This window comes from Emydura macquarii, unplaced genomic scaffold, assembly GCF_026122565.2.
Source record: "Emydura macquarii macquarii isolate MOO-44397 ecotype Brisbane River unplaced genomic scaffold, CSIRO-AGI_Emac_v2 contig_1483, whole genome shotgun sequence".
Taxonomy (NCBI): Eukaryota; Metazoa; Chordata; order Testudines; family Chelidae; genus Emydura; species Emydura macquarii.
The window spans coordinates 3,190,050-3,205,870 of NW_027131620.1; the positions used below are offsets into that span (position 1 = coordinate 3,190,050).

General features: G+C 48.6%; 1 protein-coding gene across 4 annotated transcripts; it reads left to right on the forward strand.

The window, feature by feature from the left end:
• Positions 1–852: 852 nt before the first annotated feature.
• Positions 853–13,301, forward strand: TNFRSF6B (TNF receptor superfamily member 6b). Of its 4 annotated transcripts, none has more exons than XM_067554035.1 (5): positions 853–1,930; positions 4,779–4,964; positions 6,357–6,735; positions 8,926–9,123; positions 12,328–13,301. In XM_067554035.1, the coding sequence occupies exons 2-5, from the start codon at positions 4,890–4,892 to the stop codon at positions 12,609–12,611; spliced, it is 936 nt and encodes a 311-aa protein (XP_067410136.1). In that variant the 5' UTR covers positions 853–1,930; positions 4,779–4,889; the 3' UTR covers positions 12,612–13,301. The 4 variants fall into 4 exon arrangements, with proteins under 4 accessions (XP_067410136.1, XP_067410138.1, XP_067410137.1 ...); XM_067554037.1 differs by having other exon boundaries at positions 4,782–4,964; XM_067554036.1 differs by lacking the exon at positions 853–1,930 and adding an exon at positions 1,944–2,104.
• The last annotated feature ends 2,520 nt before the right edge of the window (positions 13,302–15,821 follow it).

The following is a 15,821-nucleotide window of genomic DNA, read 5'->3' on the forward strand; positions in this document are numbered from 1 at the left end:
TGACATCAGCTCTGCAGTGCCAACAAGAATAAACAGTAGTAAAAACTTAGTAAAAGGCCAGCAGCTGAATGGCGCAGGGTAAGAAGGTGCTATTCTTGGATAGTCACTTTTCACAGTTAGAAACACACCTTAAAGTTGAATGTATGGCACAATCCTGAATGGTTTAAGATACAAATGAAATGAAGAGGTTTTATGCTTGTGTTTAACTCAGCAGATGCTCAGAAATGTTTCATTATGATACCTAACCAGCTCGAGACCATTCATTTAAAAACATTGCTGGCATGTCACTTCCAGGAAAATAGGAGGAAGAGCAATTCAGGTTTATGGGATCACAAAGTGTGTGTGTTGTGCGTCTGTCCGGGGGCAGCAATTGCAAAATCAAAAGGGGGGAGGGGGAATTCCATGGAAGATTCCCCAGGGTCAATGCAGTGTGTGACATTGTCTGGCTTTGTAAATATCTCATTTTCCTCTCTCCTGCTTGTGGAAAGAAAAGAGGAAAAAGTACCATGAGTTTCCTCTTCCCCACCTAGCACTGTGCAATCAATTTCTGCCCTCTTGCCTCCTCCCCTGCTTCTCTCTGTCTCTCTAGCACCTCAGGGTTTGGGGGTGGAGGGGCAGAGTGTGAGGAGATTAGAGGCAAGAGATAAGTTTGATGTGGTGCCTCCAGTTTGTTGGGTAAGTATGGAGCTCATGCTCCTTCCACTTGTGTAGCAAAGGGGGACACAAGTACTTGTAAGTAGAGTGGGCGCTATAGCCCGGTGATTGCTTTGGAGCACATAGAAGCTGTCTGCAGACAGGCTAGAGGGTTTGGCTAGATTGGGGGGGGCTAGGGTAGCATGGGGTCAGAAAGGAGAAGCAGCTGCTCTGAGGATTTCTGAGGGGAATTAGATATGGGATATTGGTTCTCACAGGACCAGAGACAGAGCGTTCTGCATTTGTTTCCCCCCCGTGCCCGCAATACACACGCACTTAGCGAGGGAATGTGCATGACCAGTGGGGACTGGCCAATGGACCCTTATGTAGGGAGGTTTCCTAGAGCACCGGGCAGATAGCTGTGGATTAGTGTGGTTAGCTGCTTTCCTCCTGGATCCTTGGGATCTACTGTTTCTGGCTAAGCAATATTGCTATGGCATTGGCTTGTTGACTTTCTGTCCTGATATTGGACACCCAGGAAAGGTTCAATTACTATGGAAAAGCCAAGGCCAATAAGCGCTTTGTCACTGTTTGAAGATGGTCAGTCTTGTGGCTAATCGTCGCTTTTATCTAAGGGGAATGCATAGCAGTGGGCTTGGGTCTGAGAATGCTCTGCCCTTCCTCTGCTGAGTTTCGACCACAGGAGCAGTTGGTTACATCCAGGGAGAGGGACAATGCGGTGGCAGCTTATGAAATGAAACTAGGCAGTGCCTGGGGGTGTGGGGCCTTGTCTGCACGATTCCTCCCCTTCACCGTGTAGTGACCGTGGCAATGACCATTATGACCTACGGTGCCAGGCAGGGATCTTGTGACACTGGGGAAAATGTGGCCCCTGATGATGTGTGCCCCACAGAGAGACATGACCCAGCCGCTCCTGACTGGGAAGTTTGAACATTTACAGCTGGGGATGAGAATACAGAGAGGGGGAATTTCCCTGCCTTTCCCCCATGTAAATCAACCCCTGCTGTCTCAGGCGGGGCACGAATGTGATGAACCGGAGTGAGAGCGGAGGGGGCATGTGCAAGATTTCTGATCTCTGCTTCCTGGGCAAATATTTGAGGCAAACACAGGGAGTTCGGAGTGGAATACACCCGACCCTGGGCCCGGAGCTGGGGCCTGGTTAATGATTGTCAGACACGCCGGGGCCCTGCCACCGCCTGGCTGGGAAAGGGGAGCCAGGCGTCCCAGGAACAGCGCTGCTAAAGGACGAGCGCGTTCACACCAGCCGGAAGCTTTGGTGAGTGAATCGGGGAGGGGGGAGCTGCCGGCCCTTCTCCGCGGATCGCCGAGCTCAGCGGGGCCGGGACCCCTCTCCTGGGCTCGGCAGCGAGCAGAGGAGCCGCACCGGCGTCCGCTGCCTTGTCCCAGCCCGGGCGCGTTAGGGGGAGGCGCAGCGGCTTCCCCTTCCCAGGTAAGCTCAGCCCCTGCAGACCGCCCCGCTCCTCCTCCGGCGAGGTCACCCGGGCCGGGGAGGCTGGAGCCAGGCTCCGCCGGCGCTGGGGCAGTTCCGAAGCGGTCCGGCTTCCTGCGGGCAGCTCGCCTGAGCTGGCAGCTGATGATTCAGGCTCTTACGCAAGTGCGGATTGCAGGGGCGGGAGCTGCGGGGCTATAAATGGCTGGGTGCGTGGCCAGGGAGGCAGAGAGAGCAAAGGCAGCAGCCGTGAGCACCAGCGCTCAGCCCGGTAAGGAGGGGAAGGGCAGCCGCTGTGTGTGTGTGTCTGTGTGTGTGTGTGTGGAGCTGGCTTTATAAACTGGGCAGGTTTGCAGAGTTTACTAGTGGCACTTTGGGGCAGGGCAGGGCAGGGCAGGGATGGCTCTGGCTCTGGGTCTGGGTTTCAGACAGCTGTCCAGAAAGGAGAGTTTTTCCAGGGTTTTCTCGTGGCAATGGGCGCGTGTCGCTCACCACAGCAGCGCACGCTGCAACGTTCCCACGTGCGCTTGGACAGTCCGCTGGGTCAAACAGCGTCCTATTCAAGCACACCAGCAGGGTCGACGTGGACCAGTCACGCACAAGGCATGAGGGTGCTTTAGAAAGCAGCCCCCCTGCAATCTGCATTACTGCGCTGTGTAGACAGGCCCTTGGACACAAGTAACCATTTCTGGTGTTTTTCTGGTCTTTGTCGAATTAACACAAATGTATTTATCGTTTGGTTTTTGTATTGGGGTGTATGTAACAATGTTTATCTGTGAAAACCTAAAGTCAGAAGCCCTAGAAAAAGGAGACAGGACAGAACGTTAGGTTGACAACCATCTTTTTTGTTTCACAATTTTGTACTCTTGTGTCATTGGGACTGATTTTTAGAAGTGCACGTCATACAGGTCTGTGTGTGTGATCATCTGTATATACAAACTGTGTGTGTGTGTAGAGGGAGAGGTACAGATACATCCGGCTGATTTTCAGAGGTGCTAAGCACTTTCAGGTCCCACTGACTAACAGGAATTGGAAGTGATCAGATGCACCTTTACAGACCAGGCTGATGAAATATAAATGTGATGTTCTTGACTTTCAATCAGACTAAGGCTCCAAAGTCACAGGGGAACTTTGGAAAACGTTACCTTATTTAAAATGTCCTTTTCATTCAATAAATTATAAGAGCTTTAATATGGAATTACAAACTTTATAAAACAGATGGTTTTAAGATGACGGACCAGGCTACCTGACTGGGAGCTTGTTCTAGTTTTTCTGGTGGGAATTTGTATGTTTACCTCTCAGAATTACTGCATTGTGCTTCTGAAATATTCAGTTTGACCCCTGGTAAAAATCCATGTCACTTTTCATAGACATTTTTACCGAATGCTCAGAGTCAGTATTTAAACTGCTGTCACTCAGCTATTTCTTTTTAAAACACTGAATGAAATCAGGCCATAGGGTAACAGTTATCATTTTAGTCATCACCAGGGGTTTAACCCAGGATCTCCTGAGCTAAGACAAGACTTTCAACAGCTTGAGTTCAAGGACTAAATCTCTTAGCCGGCAGCTGTAGCAGACATCCTCTGTGGATCAGACCAGCAGGGGATGCGTAACACACAATGAATAGTGGGCATAATAATGTAGGTGGTGATTGTTTACCAAATGTCGTGCAATTATACCAGTGCAAAAAGATTATCTCATTCTTTGCTCCCTCCCTCTCATCTTTGTCAGTCGTGACTTTGCCAGCTCCTAGCTACACACAACTTCCTCATGTTACATGTTTCGAAGGCCACCTTCTGAGTAAAGAATTCTTTGACTATTGTGTCTGACTCCCTATTGCTTTCTTTAATCCAGATCTTCTCAGAAAACTTGGGCTCATCCTTGTCTGTTTTCTTCTCACATCTCCCTTTGTCTGTGAATCTGCTGGCTGCACATCTCCAGACTTGAGAGAATTAATGATCTCTTCTCTGTCAAAATCCTTATTCATGTATCATTTCCTCAATGTGGCTATTGTAATACACACTTCTATGCTCTCTTTAAATCTATAGGGAACCATAATGACCCTAACTCCAGGAAATGGAGCCATATGGCTTGGCTTTCAGTTCAAAATTGTCCATTCTGACAGAGTCTCTGGAGTTCCCTGGGGAATGCTTTCCACATCTCTGACTGTTTTCTCACACCCAGACTCCTCATCTTCTCTAGGCAGCCTCATTCTGAGTGGACTGAGGTGACTTTCCTTTCACACTCGTCTCCAAGCCATTAAGTCACTTCCCTTCCGTAAGACCCCATCTGTACTGCACAATGGCCCAGTGTTGCGTACCTGATGCTGCAGTCATTCATAACAATCTTGCATTCCAGAGCATCCTGTGAACGTGGGAATTATGCACCCATCTCTGGGGCTGATTGCATATCGCTGCCGAGACCCCAGTAAAGGGGATCTCTGCTTATTTAGGCTGGATCATTTAAAATCATAGCCAGGAGTGAGGGATCTCAGCCTTTGGTGAGTGACTGTAGCCCTTGTTCTTCTTGGGCTTCTTCAGCAGTGCTTTTGGACACACTGTGATCCAAAGAGTGCATCACTTCGGTGTAGCGATAGTGACAACATCCTGGATAAGAGCCACCCAGCTGTCCACTAATAATTCATGCTCTTTACCATGTCTCTCTCTCAATGCAGCAGAACTGGATCTTGGGCAGAAATTAGCATCACTGCTTCCCAAGAGAAGAGAAGCAGTCTAGACCCAATCCTAGAGCCCAGTCCAAGCATCTGGAGACGTCTCCAAATATCATGAGTTCTAATCCCAATAACACCCTCAGTGCTCTGCTGTCCCACCGCACACTGAATGTGAGACTTTCATCCAAGGTAACCTGCTGTTTGCTCTTGATATTGGTCTAATGTGTTTTTAACGGGGAGGGGGAGGAGGGGAACCAAAGAAGGTTTTGTGGCTCTCCAGACTTTTAGTGATGCCTCCCCCTCCCCCCCCTTGTTTCTCAAAGGGTTTTAAATTTGTATGAAAATGTTAGTGTCTCTGTCTTTTATGGAGAACTTCTTCCCCTCCACACACCCCAGGGCCTTCAGTCCTTAGTCAGAACCGCATGTTCTAAAAGGTTCTAAATTGCCGTTTTGTGCCATCTCAACTTTCGACTCATCTCTTTTCTTTTAAACCTGGCAGGATGTTGGTAAATGTCAGGGAGTTAGTTAAATCACTCAGTTCCTCTTTTAGGGCCCTGTATCTGAGGGCATGTCTACACTAGAAACTTAAGTCGACCTATGTTAGGTTGCCTAACAACCACCACTTACAAGAGAAGCCGGTCTGATGGAGGCATTTGGGGTGGGGAGGCGGTGGGTGAGTGAGTCAGGATGGGGGAACAGTCCATGCCTATGGGTCATCATGGAAAAGTGAGTAGGAGGAGGAGATGGATGGGGCAGTGGGGCCGGCATTGCTGGCAAAGCAAAGGGGGCCTGGGGAGGCATCCCTGGATGGAGCTTGATTGCTCCATTGTGCCCTGGTTGCCAAGAAGGCTAATAGCATATTGGGCTGCATTAGTAGGAACATTGCCAGCAGATTGAGGGAATGGATTATTCCCCTCTATTCAACACTGGTGAGGCCGCATTTGGAGTATTGTGTCCAGTTTTGGGCCCCCCACTACAAAAAGGATGTGGAGAAGTTGGAGAGAGTCCAGCGGAGGGCAACAAAAGTGATGAGGGGGCTGGAGCACAAGACTTATGAGGAGAGGCTGAGGGAACTAGGCTTGTTTAGTCTGCAGAAGAGAAGAATGAGGGGGGATTTGATAGCAGCCTTTAGCTACCTGAAAGGGGCTCCAGGGAGGATGGGGCTAGGCTGTTCTCGGTGGTGACAGAACAAGGAGCAATGGTCTCAAGTTGCAGGGCGGGAGGTCTAGGTTGGATATTAGGAAAAAGTTTTTCCCTAGGAGGGTGGTGAAGCGCTGGAATGGGTTACCTAGGGAGGAGGTGGAATCTCCATCTTTAGAGGTTTTTAAGCTGCGGCTTGACAAGACCCTGGCTGGGATTATTTGGCTGAGGTTAGTCCTGCTTTGAGCAGGGGGTTGGACTAGATGACCTCCTGAGGTCCTTTCCAGCTCTATGATTCTAAGATAACAGTGTGGTACAGAATGGTTTCTCATGGCCCCAGTGGTAATTATACGAGGCCGTTCTGGTACCACGCTGCTGTAAATGTCCCTTTGCAAGAAGGCAAGTGAAAGGCTAAGGGTTCTTTGTGTCCTTTTACCCTAGTGGATGTTTGGTGCTATTGTGCTTTGCCTGACTGTGCCAGGCTCCTGCCCCACACTCACCTATCCATGGAAAGATCCTGTGACTAACAACAAAGTGGTGTGCCAGCAGTGCCCGCCGGGAACCTTTGTAGCACAGCACTGCACCAAAGACAAACCCACAGTGTGCGCGCCGTGCCCAGATCTGCACTACACACAGTACTGGAACTACCTGGAGAAATGCCGATACTGCAACATCATCTGCGGAGAGCTGCAGATCGAGCTGCATCAGTGCAACTCCACCCACAACCGAGTGTGCCAGTGCCGGCCCGGCTACTACGCCGAGTCCGACTTCTGCATCAAGCATGCCACGTGTCCCGCTGGGTCTGGAGTAGTAAAGCTGGGTATGTATGACAGCTGGAGGACTGAGGCCAGGGGTGTAGGGTGTATCTAAGGGTCGCCTATATTCTTATGCTGTTACTGTCCTGTGCAGTCCACGAGGGTCCTGCTAGATGGTAGTAGTGGGTAACCTGACATTACGCTACGTTTGGAGTGGGTGGAATAAATGCCTATATAAGACAAAGCCCCTAATATCGGGATGGTCCCAATAATATTGGGATGTTTGGTCACCCTACTCTGTGTGTGTGTGTGTGTGTGTGTGTGTGTGTGTATTTCACCATATACATGTGCATCACTGCCCTCTGCTGGATGGGATGTCAGACCCACTCCAGTGTGTAAGAGAATGTCGCTATCTAGTGGCTACACCCTCTGAGAGCAACACCCTACTACTGTTGCCCAAGTATAAATGGTTCATAGGTGCTGGAACTAGGGCTGCTGAGAGGGGAGGGGCTGCTGCACCCCCTGGCTTGAAGTGGTTTCCATCATATACAGGGTTTACAGCTTGGTTCAATGGCTCTCAGCTCCCCCACCCCCCAACTATATACATTGTTCCAGCACCCCTACAATGGTTCCTGCTAATTTGGCCATAATCTCTTGTGGACACACAGGGCTGAAGGCAATAAGGCATCTGGGCAAGGAAGGTTCATTGTGAAGACCCAGAGCGGTTTGCTTGGTGTTACAATAAGGGGACGGCACTGACAAATGAATTGAGCCATGGGGCTGCTTTTTAGAATCCTTATTTGTCGATCGTGAAAGCACATATTGAAGATGGGAAATGGGCAAGTGAAAATAAGTCTGATATCCCTCCCCCAACACACATGCAGTTATGTAACAAACAGCACTTAAGAGTGACTCACAAGTGTAGCGCTCTAGCTCCAGATCAGACATGGATTACTGAAGGATATTAGGGAGTTTTTATTTTTTCTCTATCTAGTACTTATATTACTCTCATTCTTACGGTATTTAAGTGCTTCCCAAAATTACAACATGCCCACAAAGATGTCTGATTCTCTTTCGCTCTCTCTTTCTACCTGCCTCACTCCAGTCATCAGGAACTGGCTTTCTATTTATTTTGGTCTTCAGCTGTGGTTTTATGGTAGGCAGCTCAGTCAAGCTGTGGGTTTTATATCATGCTCCGAAGACACTGAGGTTTGTGACTGTGTTACCCTGGCAGTCTTCGTGACACCATTCCGGATTCATAGGCCAGTCACTGCGAAAGCCCTGTCTTCTGAGCACACGAGTCTCATTCGTGAGGTTGATGGTTTGTTCCCAGGCCATGGCTGGGCAGTGAGCTAGGTACCCAAGTAACTTAGGCCAGTCCCACATAGGTTGAGTTTGACCAGGTGCTCAGACGACCGTGATTAGGGCCATATAAGTAGGATGGGGAGCCAGTGAAGGGAGTGAAACAGTGGGGTGATGGGCTCTCTGCATCAGCTATGCCTTTCTTTAAGGTTAGTGGCTTCTTACCTTGGCAGTTCCCTTCCTAGCCAAGGAATTCCAGTGATGAAGCCCAGAAGCCATGAATGTGAACCACAGTGAGAGTCCCACAGGAGGAGAAGGCAGGTTTCTCGATGTAGCTGGACAAGGCATTTTTCACACGCGGCTCTGTGGATATCCAGAAATTGGCAGGAGTCCAGGCGCACACGAAGGCTTGCAGTGACATTATAGAGATGGCGAGTTCTTCAAACAGCTTTGTAGCAGGATGCGGGCTACGTGCTTCAGAGCAGTGACTCCTGAGATTAGTGCAGGGCACGATGGCTTCCATAAAGGCTGGGCACTCTGGCCTGAGTGTGGCGTCTCTTGGCACACTGTCCGTTCTCTTACTACTTGATCTTCCGCCTCGGTTGTTTCTGATCATTAACACGTGAGTCGATGTTCTCAAGGTAGCTGGAGACCCAGAGCATGGCCAGATGCAGACTTAGGGCCTGATTCACCATCACTTTTCACCTTGAGCACTCATTTACACCAGTGCACAGTGGATGCCGGACGTTGCCATTCTGCTGCGTTAGTGGCTTGCGCTCACTTTACACTGGTGTGAATGATGTCACAGGCACAGGACAATGGCAAATTGGGCCCTTGATGTCTTTGGCCCCACCTCCTTTTACCATGCTCCCTCTGGGTCCATTATGCCACACACAATGGACATGTACTGCTGGCAGTTCGTTGCTCAAACTTTCTGTGCTCCCCTTTTGCAGGTACTCCCTATGAGAACACAAAATGTGAGAAGTGCCATCCCGGGTTCTTCTCGTCCTCCAGCTCGAGCATCGAGCCATGCAAGGTGCACCAGAGCTGCTCGCAGCAGGGGAAGGAAACTAATGTTCTAGGAAACCAGTTCCACGACACCCTGTGCACCACCTGCAGAACGTTTAAGGGAAATAGCACCCAGGAGTCAGGTGAGGAGCCAAATGCCCTAGTGGACGTAGCATGGGGGACTATGTCTGCCTGGGCAGTGGGGAAACCCATGTGCTAGAGTCGTGTTGCTACCAGGGTTGGGAGTGAAGCTTTCGGGTGTGGCTTTTTCTACCCACGTGTATAGAATTAGCTCCAGTGACATTTAAAAGTACAAAACTGGTTTTAATTAAACTACAAAAAGGACAAAATAATCCCTCCCTAATTCACTGAGCTTGGCTAAGATCATCTTCCCAGACAGTGTCCCCTCTCCAGCCATCGTCCCATTCAATTAATGCTGCTCTTCTGGGGTTGTACCTGCCCGTTTTCCCTGTTGGTTCCTTTCCTTCTTGCTGGCGTCCTGCCCCTGGAAGTTGCATGGATCAGGGCACAAGATATGCCAGACTCAGCCTGCGAAGTACAATCTGAACCAGCAGCAAGGACACATTGCTCTGAAATGTCTGGCACCGATCTGGCAGTGTGATTGAGTCACACAGGAAACTGAAAATAGGTCAGGAGCCTGCGGCAGGTGCAGACGTGGTGCGTCGCAGACGGAGCAGCTCGTGCTGGCTTTCCCGGCCGTGGCTGCCAGTCTCTATTTTTAACTTTTCATTTTGGTTTCGCTTCTACTCAGGAGTAAGGAAGGGGCTGGCTGAGTCCTTTCCTATTTAACCTTCCCTCGCAAACTGCCATATACTTGAGCCACTGTACTGGACGAAATGCACTGCTGGTATAAGACAGGAATGAAGACAGCAGATTTGCTCCTACTTAGAATCTGTCCTTTTGGCTTCAACAAACAATAGCTTCCCTTTGCCCAACATGCAGCAGAAGGGATGCTTTCCTCAGCAAACCTGGTAGAAGGAATTTCTGGTTTTTCATCCTCCCCAGAGTCCCTCTCCCTGCTCAATATTCTTCTCTCCTGCTCAAGAATTTGATGCAACAGCATTTCAGTACATTTTAGTCAGAGGAGAGGTTGGCAATTTATAATAGGAAACTTGACTCACCCCACCCTTGAGTCAGTCTTTTCTTAAAGGTGCGATCAGAACAGCTGGGGTATTCACTGGGGGGAAAAAAGCAAGTGATATCAGTCAAGTCATCAGCACGTGCCCTTCTCTTGTGAAGCATTAGCAACTGGTGCTGAACCCTGCCCTTGGGTTATTTATATACACATACTTGTCTCTTGAGCAACCGTGCACTTGCCAGTTGGGAGTTACCTCACTCCATTCACAAGTTTCCCATTTTGCAAGAGTCTGTTTACTCAGCAGGTTCGTGTGCGTTGCTGTGCCTGTGTACGCCTCTGTGTACATAGACAGAGATACACGCAGGCACGTCAGTGGTTGTATACAAATACAAACCCTGCAGATAAGATTAAATTCTCCGATAGAGTAAATTGACGTGGCTCATTGAAGTCAATGGAATTCTTCCAGTTTACACGAGCAGAGAAACTGGCCCAATCCTTTCCTTATAAAGTTAGAGTTCTGCCTTAAAGTACAGAAAACACCCGAGGTAATCATCATAGTCCTTATGCAGGAAAAGCTCCCAGGGCTTCACTGAGCGTTCGAACCGGGCCAAGCCAAATTCCCAGGCCTGGGCACAGCTATATTTTGAATCTTGATCTCTTGGATCCATCTCTATTGTGAGCTTCTGGCCTGCAGTATGACATACAGGATCAGGCCCATCGGGCCAAATTCACTCTGGTGCATTTACACAGGGGATGAATGTGGCCCTTTAGGGTAAGCCCAGGGTTAAAGGGACTCAAGTCAGCTGACCCAATGTTAGGGAACCCTGGACTTAAGTGTCTATATTGTATGTTAACCCTATGTTAAGTCTTTTCTAACCCATGCTCGAACCTAGGGATCTGGGCACCATATCCCAGAGTCCCCAGTGCCCCATAGCCCTAGGAATATGGTATACTGTGGGTCTAACAAACACTGACCAATGGCCCCCTCTCTAGCTCCCCACAACCCCCAATTTTTTAGTTCGCAGTCTCCAGGGCTCTCACTCTTTCACCAAGAAGGCACTTGCCTTCTGTCTGGGTCCTTTACCTAAGCATTTCATTTTAATGAGGCAAGTGACACTTCCTTAACGCACAATGAGAGCGGAGAGGATAACTGATTTTTTTCAGTTTGCTGGCTGAACTGAAAAATAAAAAAAAAATCAGTTCATTTCAAACCGAAACTGAAATTGCTCATTTCTCCTCGTGAAACAAAAACTTAAAAAAAATAAATTTTTTTTTAATTTTGTTTTGGGCTGAACGAAATATTTTGTGCAAACCAAAAAGAATGTTTTGTTTGTTTGGTGCTTTGTTACGTTTTGGGTCTATTTTACCTTAATTTTTTTTATAACAAATCTACTTACATTTCAAAATGTTTAGAAATGAAAAGTTGAACCGCTTTGACTTTTTAACATTTGTTTTCAGTTTTATTTGGCTGACACTATTTGCCCAATTCAACCCAAATTCGTGAATAGTTTCAGCTGCCCCAAAATTACATTTTTCAGCGAATATACTATTTGACCAAAAATTTTCTCGCCGCTTTACCCATAACCCACCAATCTAGCAACTCACACAGGTGATGGATATTCTCTCCTCAGCTGGTTTGATTTACAGTAAACAAACAAGTCTGCATAAGTCTGGTGCCTTTATGCAGGCTGGGGCTGATAATCACATGCTAGGTCAGTGCACTGGTGTGCCCCTGCTTTGCACATGCACTGCAGTGTGTGTGCATGCACGCACATGCAAACCCCATTCTGTGCACACCCATGGCCACACAAATCTTTCTCTCCAGCTGTGTGCACAAAATTCGGGATTGTCACATGTACATTTGGTAGTGCATGCACAAAGGTAGGCCCAAGATGCGTACCTTGCCAAGGTCTGAAAATCAGGCCCTGTATGCAGCAGGTTTTTTGCAATGATCAGTTGGACAAAATACATCACTGGAAGCCCTGGGATGAGACCAGCAGGTATAAGATGGGACAAATGGCAGGGTCAAATTTAGGTGGTATAATCTGCACAGTGTTCCTTTAAAAGCTTGGGCTGTACTGCTGGGTCTGACAGCTGGGTGACTGCTCACTTGGGGCTGAGCTGCTGACCTCATGTCATGAGCTGCACCAGGGTTTGTCTCCTAGTTGTGATCCACAGGGAGCAGCGGCATTTGCTCTTTAATCATTGCACTCTGACCCTCACGCTGGTTTTCTCCTCCTCACCCTAGGACATGAGGACTGCGAACAAGCAGTGATCGATTTTGTGGTTTACCAGAACATCCCGGTGAGAAAGCTGAAGCACCTCCAGCAAATCCTGGAGCGGCACTCAAAGAGGATCCACCACAAGGAGACAAGGGCAGCCCTCCAGGAAAAGTTCCATACGTACCTCACCCAGTTGAAGAAGGATCACTTGGAGCTCATCAAAGTGCTGCTGGATGCCCTCCGGGTAGCAAAGCTCTATTCAGTAGAAGAGATGGTGCGGAAGCGCTTCTCTTTGGAGTTAAATAATTAACAGAACTCTCTGAGGGTTTTTTTAATCTAGCTTGATTAATTTATTAACCTTCCACCAACTAACTTGAGGTGCACCTTGGAAAAGATGAATGGTGGGAGTTAAGATGCGGTCTCTGACTCATTCCTGATCCTCTCCATTCTGACAGCTGACCGTTGTCCCAACGTGTGTGTGCTGTCTGTCTGTCCTTGCCTCTGGTGAAGTCTGTAATGCAGTCTGTGTCTGGGCTAGAGGAACTTCACTGCAAGTGGAGCTGGATGAGAATTCTGGGAGAAACTTGCACTTCGAACATTAACTTTCCAACCTCTGGGGAGGAGGGGTAGATGTTGTTCAGACTTTATCAGAAAAGAAATGCGTAAGATTCCAAGGAGAGCGCTCCATATCCCTTTGCTACGTAATGGTCCCTGCTGTCCTTCCTTGGGCCACTGTGCGAGTAAAATTTTAACGTGCACCCGTATTTCTAAAACAATTATTATATGTTTCCTCCAGGCTACCTTGCACCTTCCAATGTTACATTTCTTTCAAAAAAGGATTTATTACTGAGACATGAGTCAGGGATAAGATGCTTCTGGGGTCACTGGGTACAGACTCTTTTACATGTATTTCTACAGTGCCGTGTTTTGTCAAGTCTGTTGTGTTTGATATGGAGAGATGCAAAAATGACATTTTATTATAAGATTCTTCAACGTCTGAGTCCTTGGATGGTCTCATTTGGAGGGGTACAGGGGATGTTTTTGGCTCTATCTCGGACTCCAGGTTATCTGCATGTGGACCTCTCTTGGAATACCTGATACATGTGCAGCATGATTGCAAAACTAATCCTTGTCTGTGCCAATTTCAGCTATCAAAGCAAACCTCTGGCATAGGCAGTATCCACTTCTATAAGGCACAATTCCACCAGTGCAAACAGTTTCAGGGGGGGGGGGGGTACAAATGGCAGCTTTGCCTGTCTGCACTAGGATTTGCACCAGTGGCTGGAATTGAGGCAAATCCTCCACGTAGACGCAGCCTTAGACTTGCAGCTGCACACAGCTGTAGTCTCCTGCTGTCTGAGTCCGGCTGTGCTGAACAAATGCTCCGCTTGGCACCAGCCTGATGTCCGGATAGTCTGGTCTCTACGATAAAAATGCATCATCATGACAGTGCCATTCGGTAACCTCATGGCCGTGTTCTCTCGTGCGCCGTTGGGCCAAAGACCGCAGTCACATATCCATCGGCGAGCACTCGCGTTGCTAAGGAGCCAGTGTACAGTTAGGTAATCTAAAGAATGCCTTTCCTCTAAGGCAGGGGCTGAAAGGGAGGGTGTCTCAGCACACACATTGGCTGGGAGGAGGTGTTTTTTTAAACACTGTAAATGTCACTTGGGGAAGTCCATGAGGCTGATTCTCCTGTGCATACTTCAGCTGATCTGCCATGATGTCACAGAACCACCACTTCCCTGTTGGATAAATTTAGCTTTTTACAGCCTTATTTATCTGAACGCTTGCCAGGAAGAGGCTATAGTTTAAAGAGGGAAGGGAGAAAATGGTTTTCCCCAGTCAATGGCTGTTTCAAGGACCTTGAACATTTTCCCAGCTGGCGCAAGAGGCAAGTTTAAAAGACTCAAAGCACAATGAGTTATTTGAGCCTTAATTCATCTGCTCTTGAACATTTTCCCTCAAAGTTTTAGGGAAAGAAACTTGTGGTATAAGAAAGTCTGTCTAAAAATCAACCTGCTCAGTACAAACTACTAGGAGAGTGGAGATCCCCTGGAGAATATTACAACTGGAAACCCAAAAGAGTTTTCATGTCATTCTGTTTGCTTTCTTAGATGCCCCAGAGCCTAGTCCTAACACACTGTCCAGGCTGTGAAAATCCCAGAGTGTGGCTTAGTGAAGCAACAGTACATTTAGCTACACTCCAGCTAGGCAATTAAGTCAGCTTCACTATGCCGCTCGGCTGTGAAAAATCTAATGTAAAGAGCCAGCTGCCTTCCTGGGCGTGTCCGTTCCCCTCTGGATATGTGCCCAGCACTACAACGCCCAGAACCCTCCTGGCCCATGCACTGGATTCCCCCGGGGACAGTTTTGGTTGCAGTCACGAATACAGGGTGTGGGAAGGTCTTTACCAGGAGGATCCCCTGTTCCATGAGATTCTGAGTCAGCTTCAGACAAGGGAGAAGCCCAGAGCTGATGATCAAGAGCATGTAACACAAAAAAAGCTGTAGAACTGGGCTTTCCGAGTAATCTGTAATGCACAAAACCCCCCAACCCGCCACCTATTCCAGCAAACTGGTGCAAAAAGCAGATCCTCTAATTATAAGTCAGGGCTCTGGGATGAAATTCCCCCCTTCACTGGACCTGTGCACAACTTAAATCCCATTTAAAATCATACAGCTTTTGCCCAGGGGGGGATTTCACCCACAGAAGGGCAACTCCTCCTGAACAGCGCCCCTGCCGTGATCCATCATTCAACCCCTTTTCTGTACTCGTAAATGAAATGTCAGTTTGCCGTCCTCCCCCGACCCGTCACCTTTCCCTTCTCCTGTCCCAGCCCCTCCGAATAGGAGATCTGGATATTGTAAGAAAGGGATAAAGACTCAGAGAGACTGTCCCTTCCTCTTATAAAAGAAAAAGGAGGAGACAGTCCTGAGAAGGGAGCAGATGTCCATTGAAGGAGAACATCCAGGGTAGGACTGTTGTGTCAGCAAGGCTCTAGCTCACAGATGTGTGTCTATTGCTGCCCTGGGTAGCTGCTTCCATCTGATGCTCTCCCATGATGCAGGAGGTGAAAGGACAATAAGCTGCCCCATTGGCCTCTCGCTGGAGGTCACGGCCTTGGCTTTAACCCGTCAAGCGCTGCGTGGCCAGAGACCTGCCTTCTCAGGAGACCATCTCATACCCCCTTCCATGCTGCCCCAGTGGCCACCTGCTTTCATGCCGTCGGTTTGAAAGAGGGGGGGTTGGTGGCATGACGTTCTCCATAGGGGGAGGGGCTCCCTCGCTTTAGGAACCTGCTCCCTTCTGTGATCCAAACCAGCCTGGGTCCGATGACTGTCAGGACCAGGACCATCTATTGATGGGGGCTGTGGCAGGAAAGGAGGGGTGCAGGGTGTTATGCTGGGAGGGGGGAGTTGTTCTCTTGGGGCTGCTGGCTTAGTTGGATGATTTCTAACCTGTGTCAGGTGTGTTGGTTTAACAATCTAAATAGATAGCAAGGAAATGCTCTCGTGTG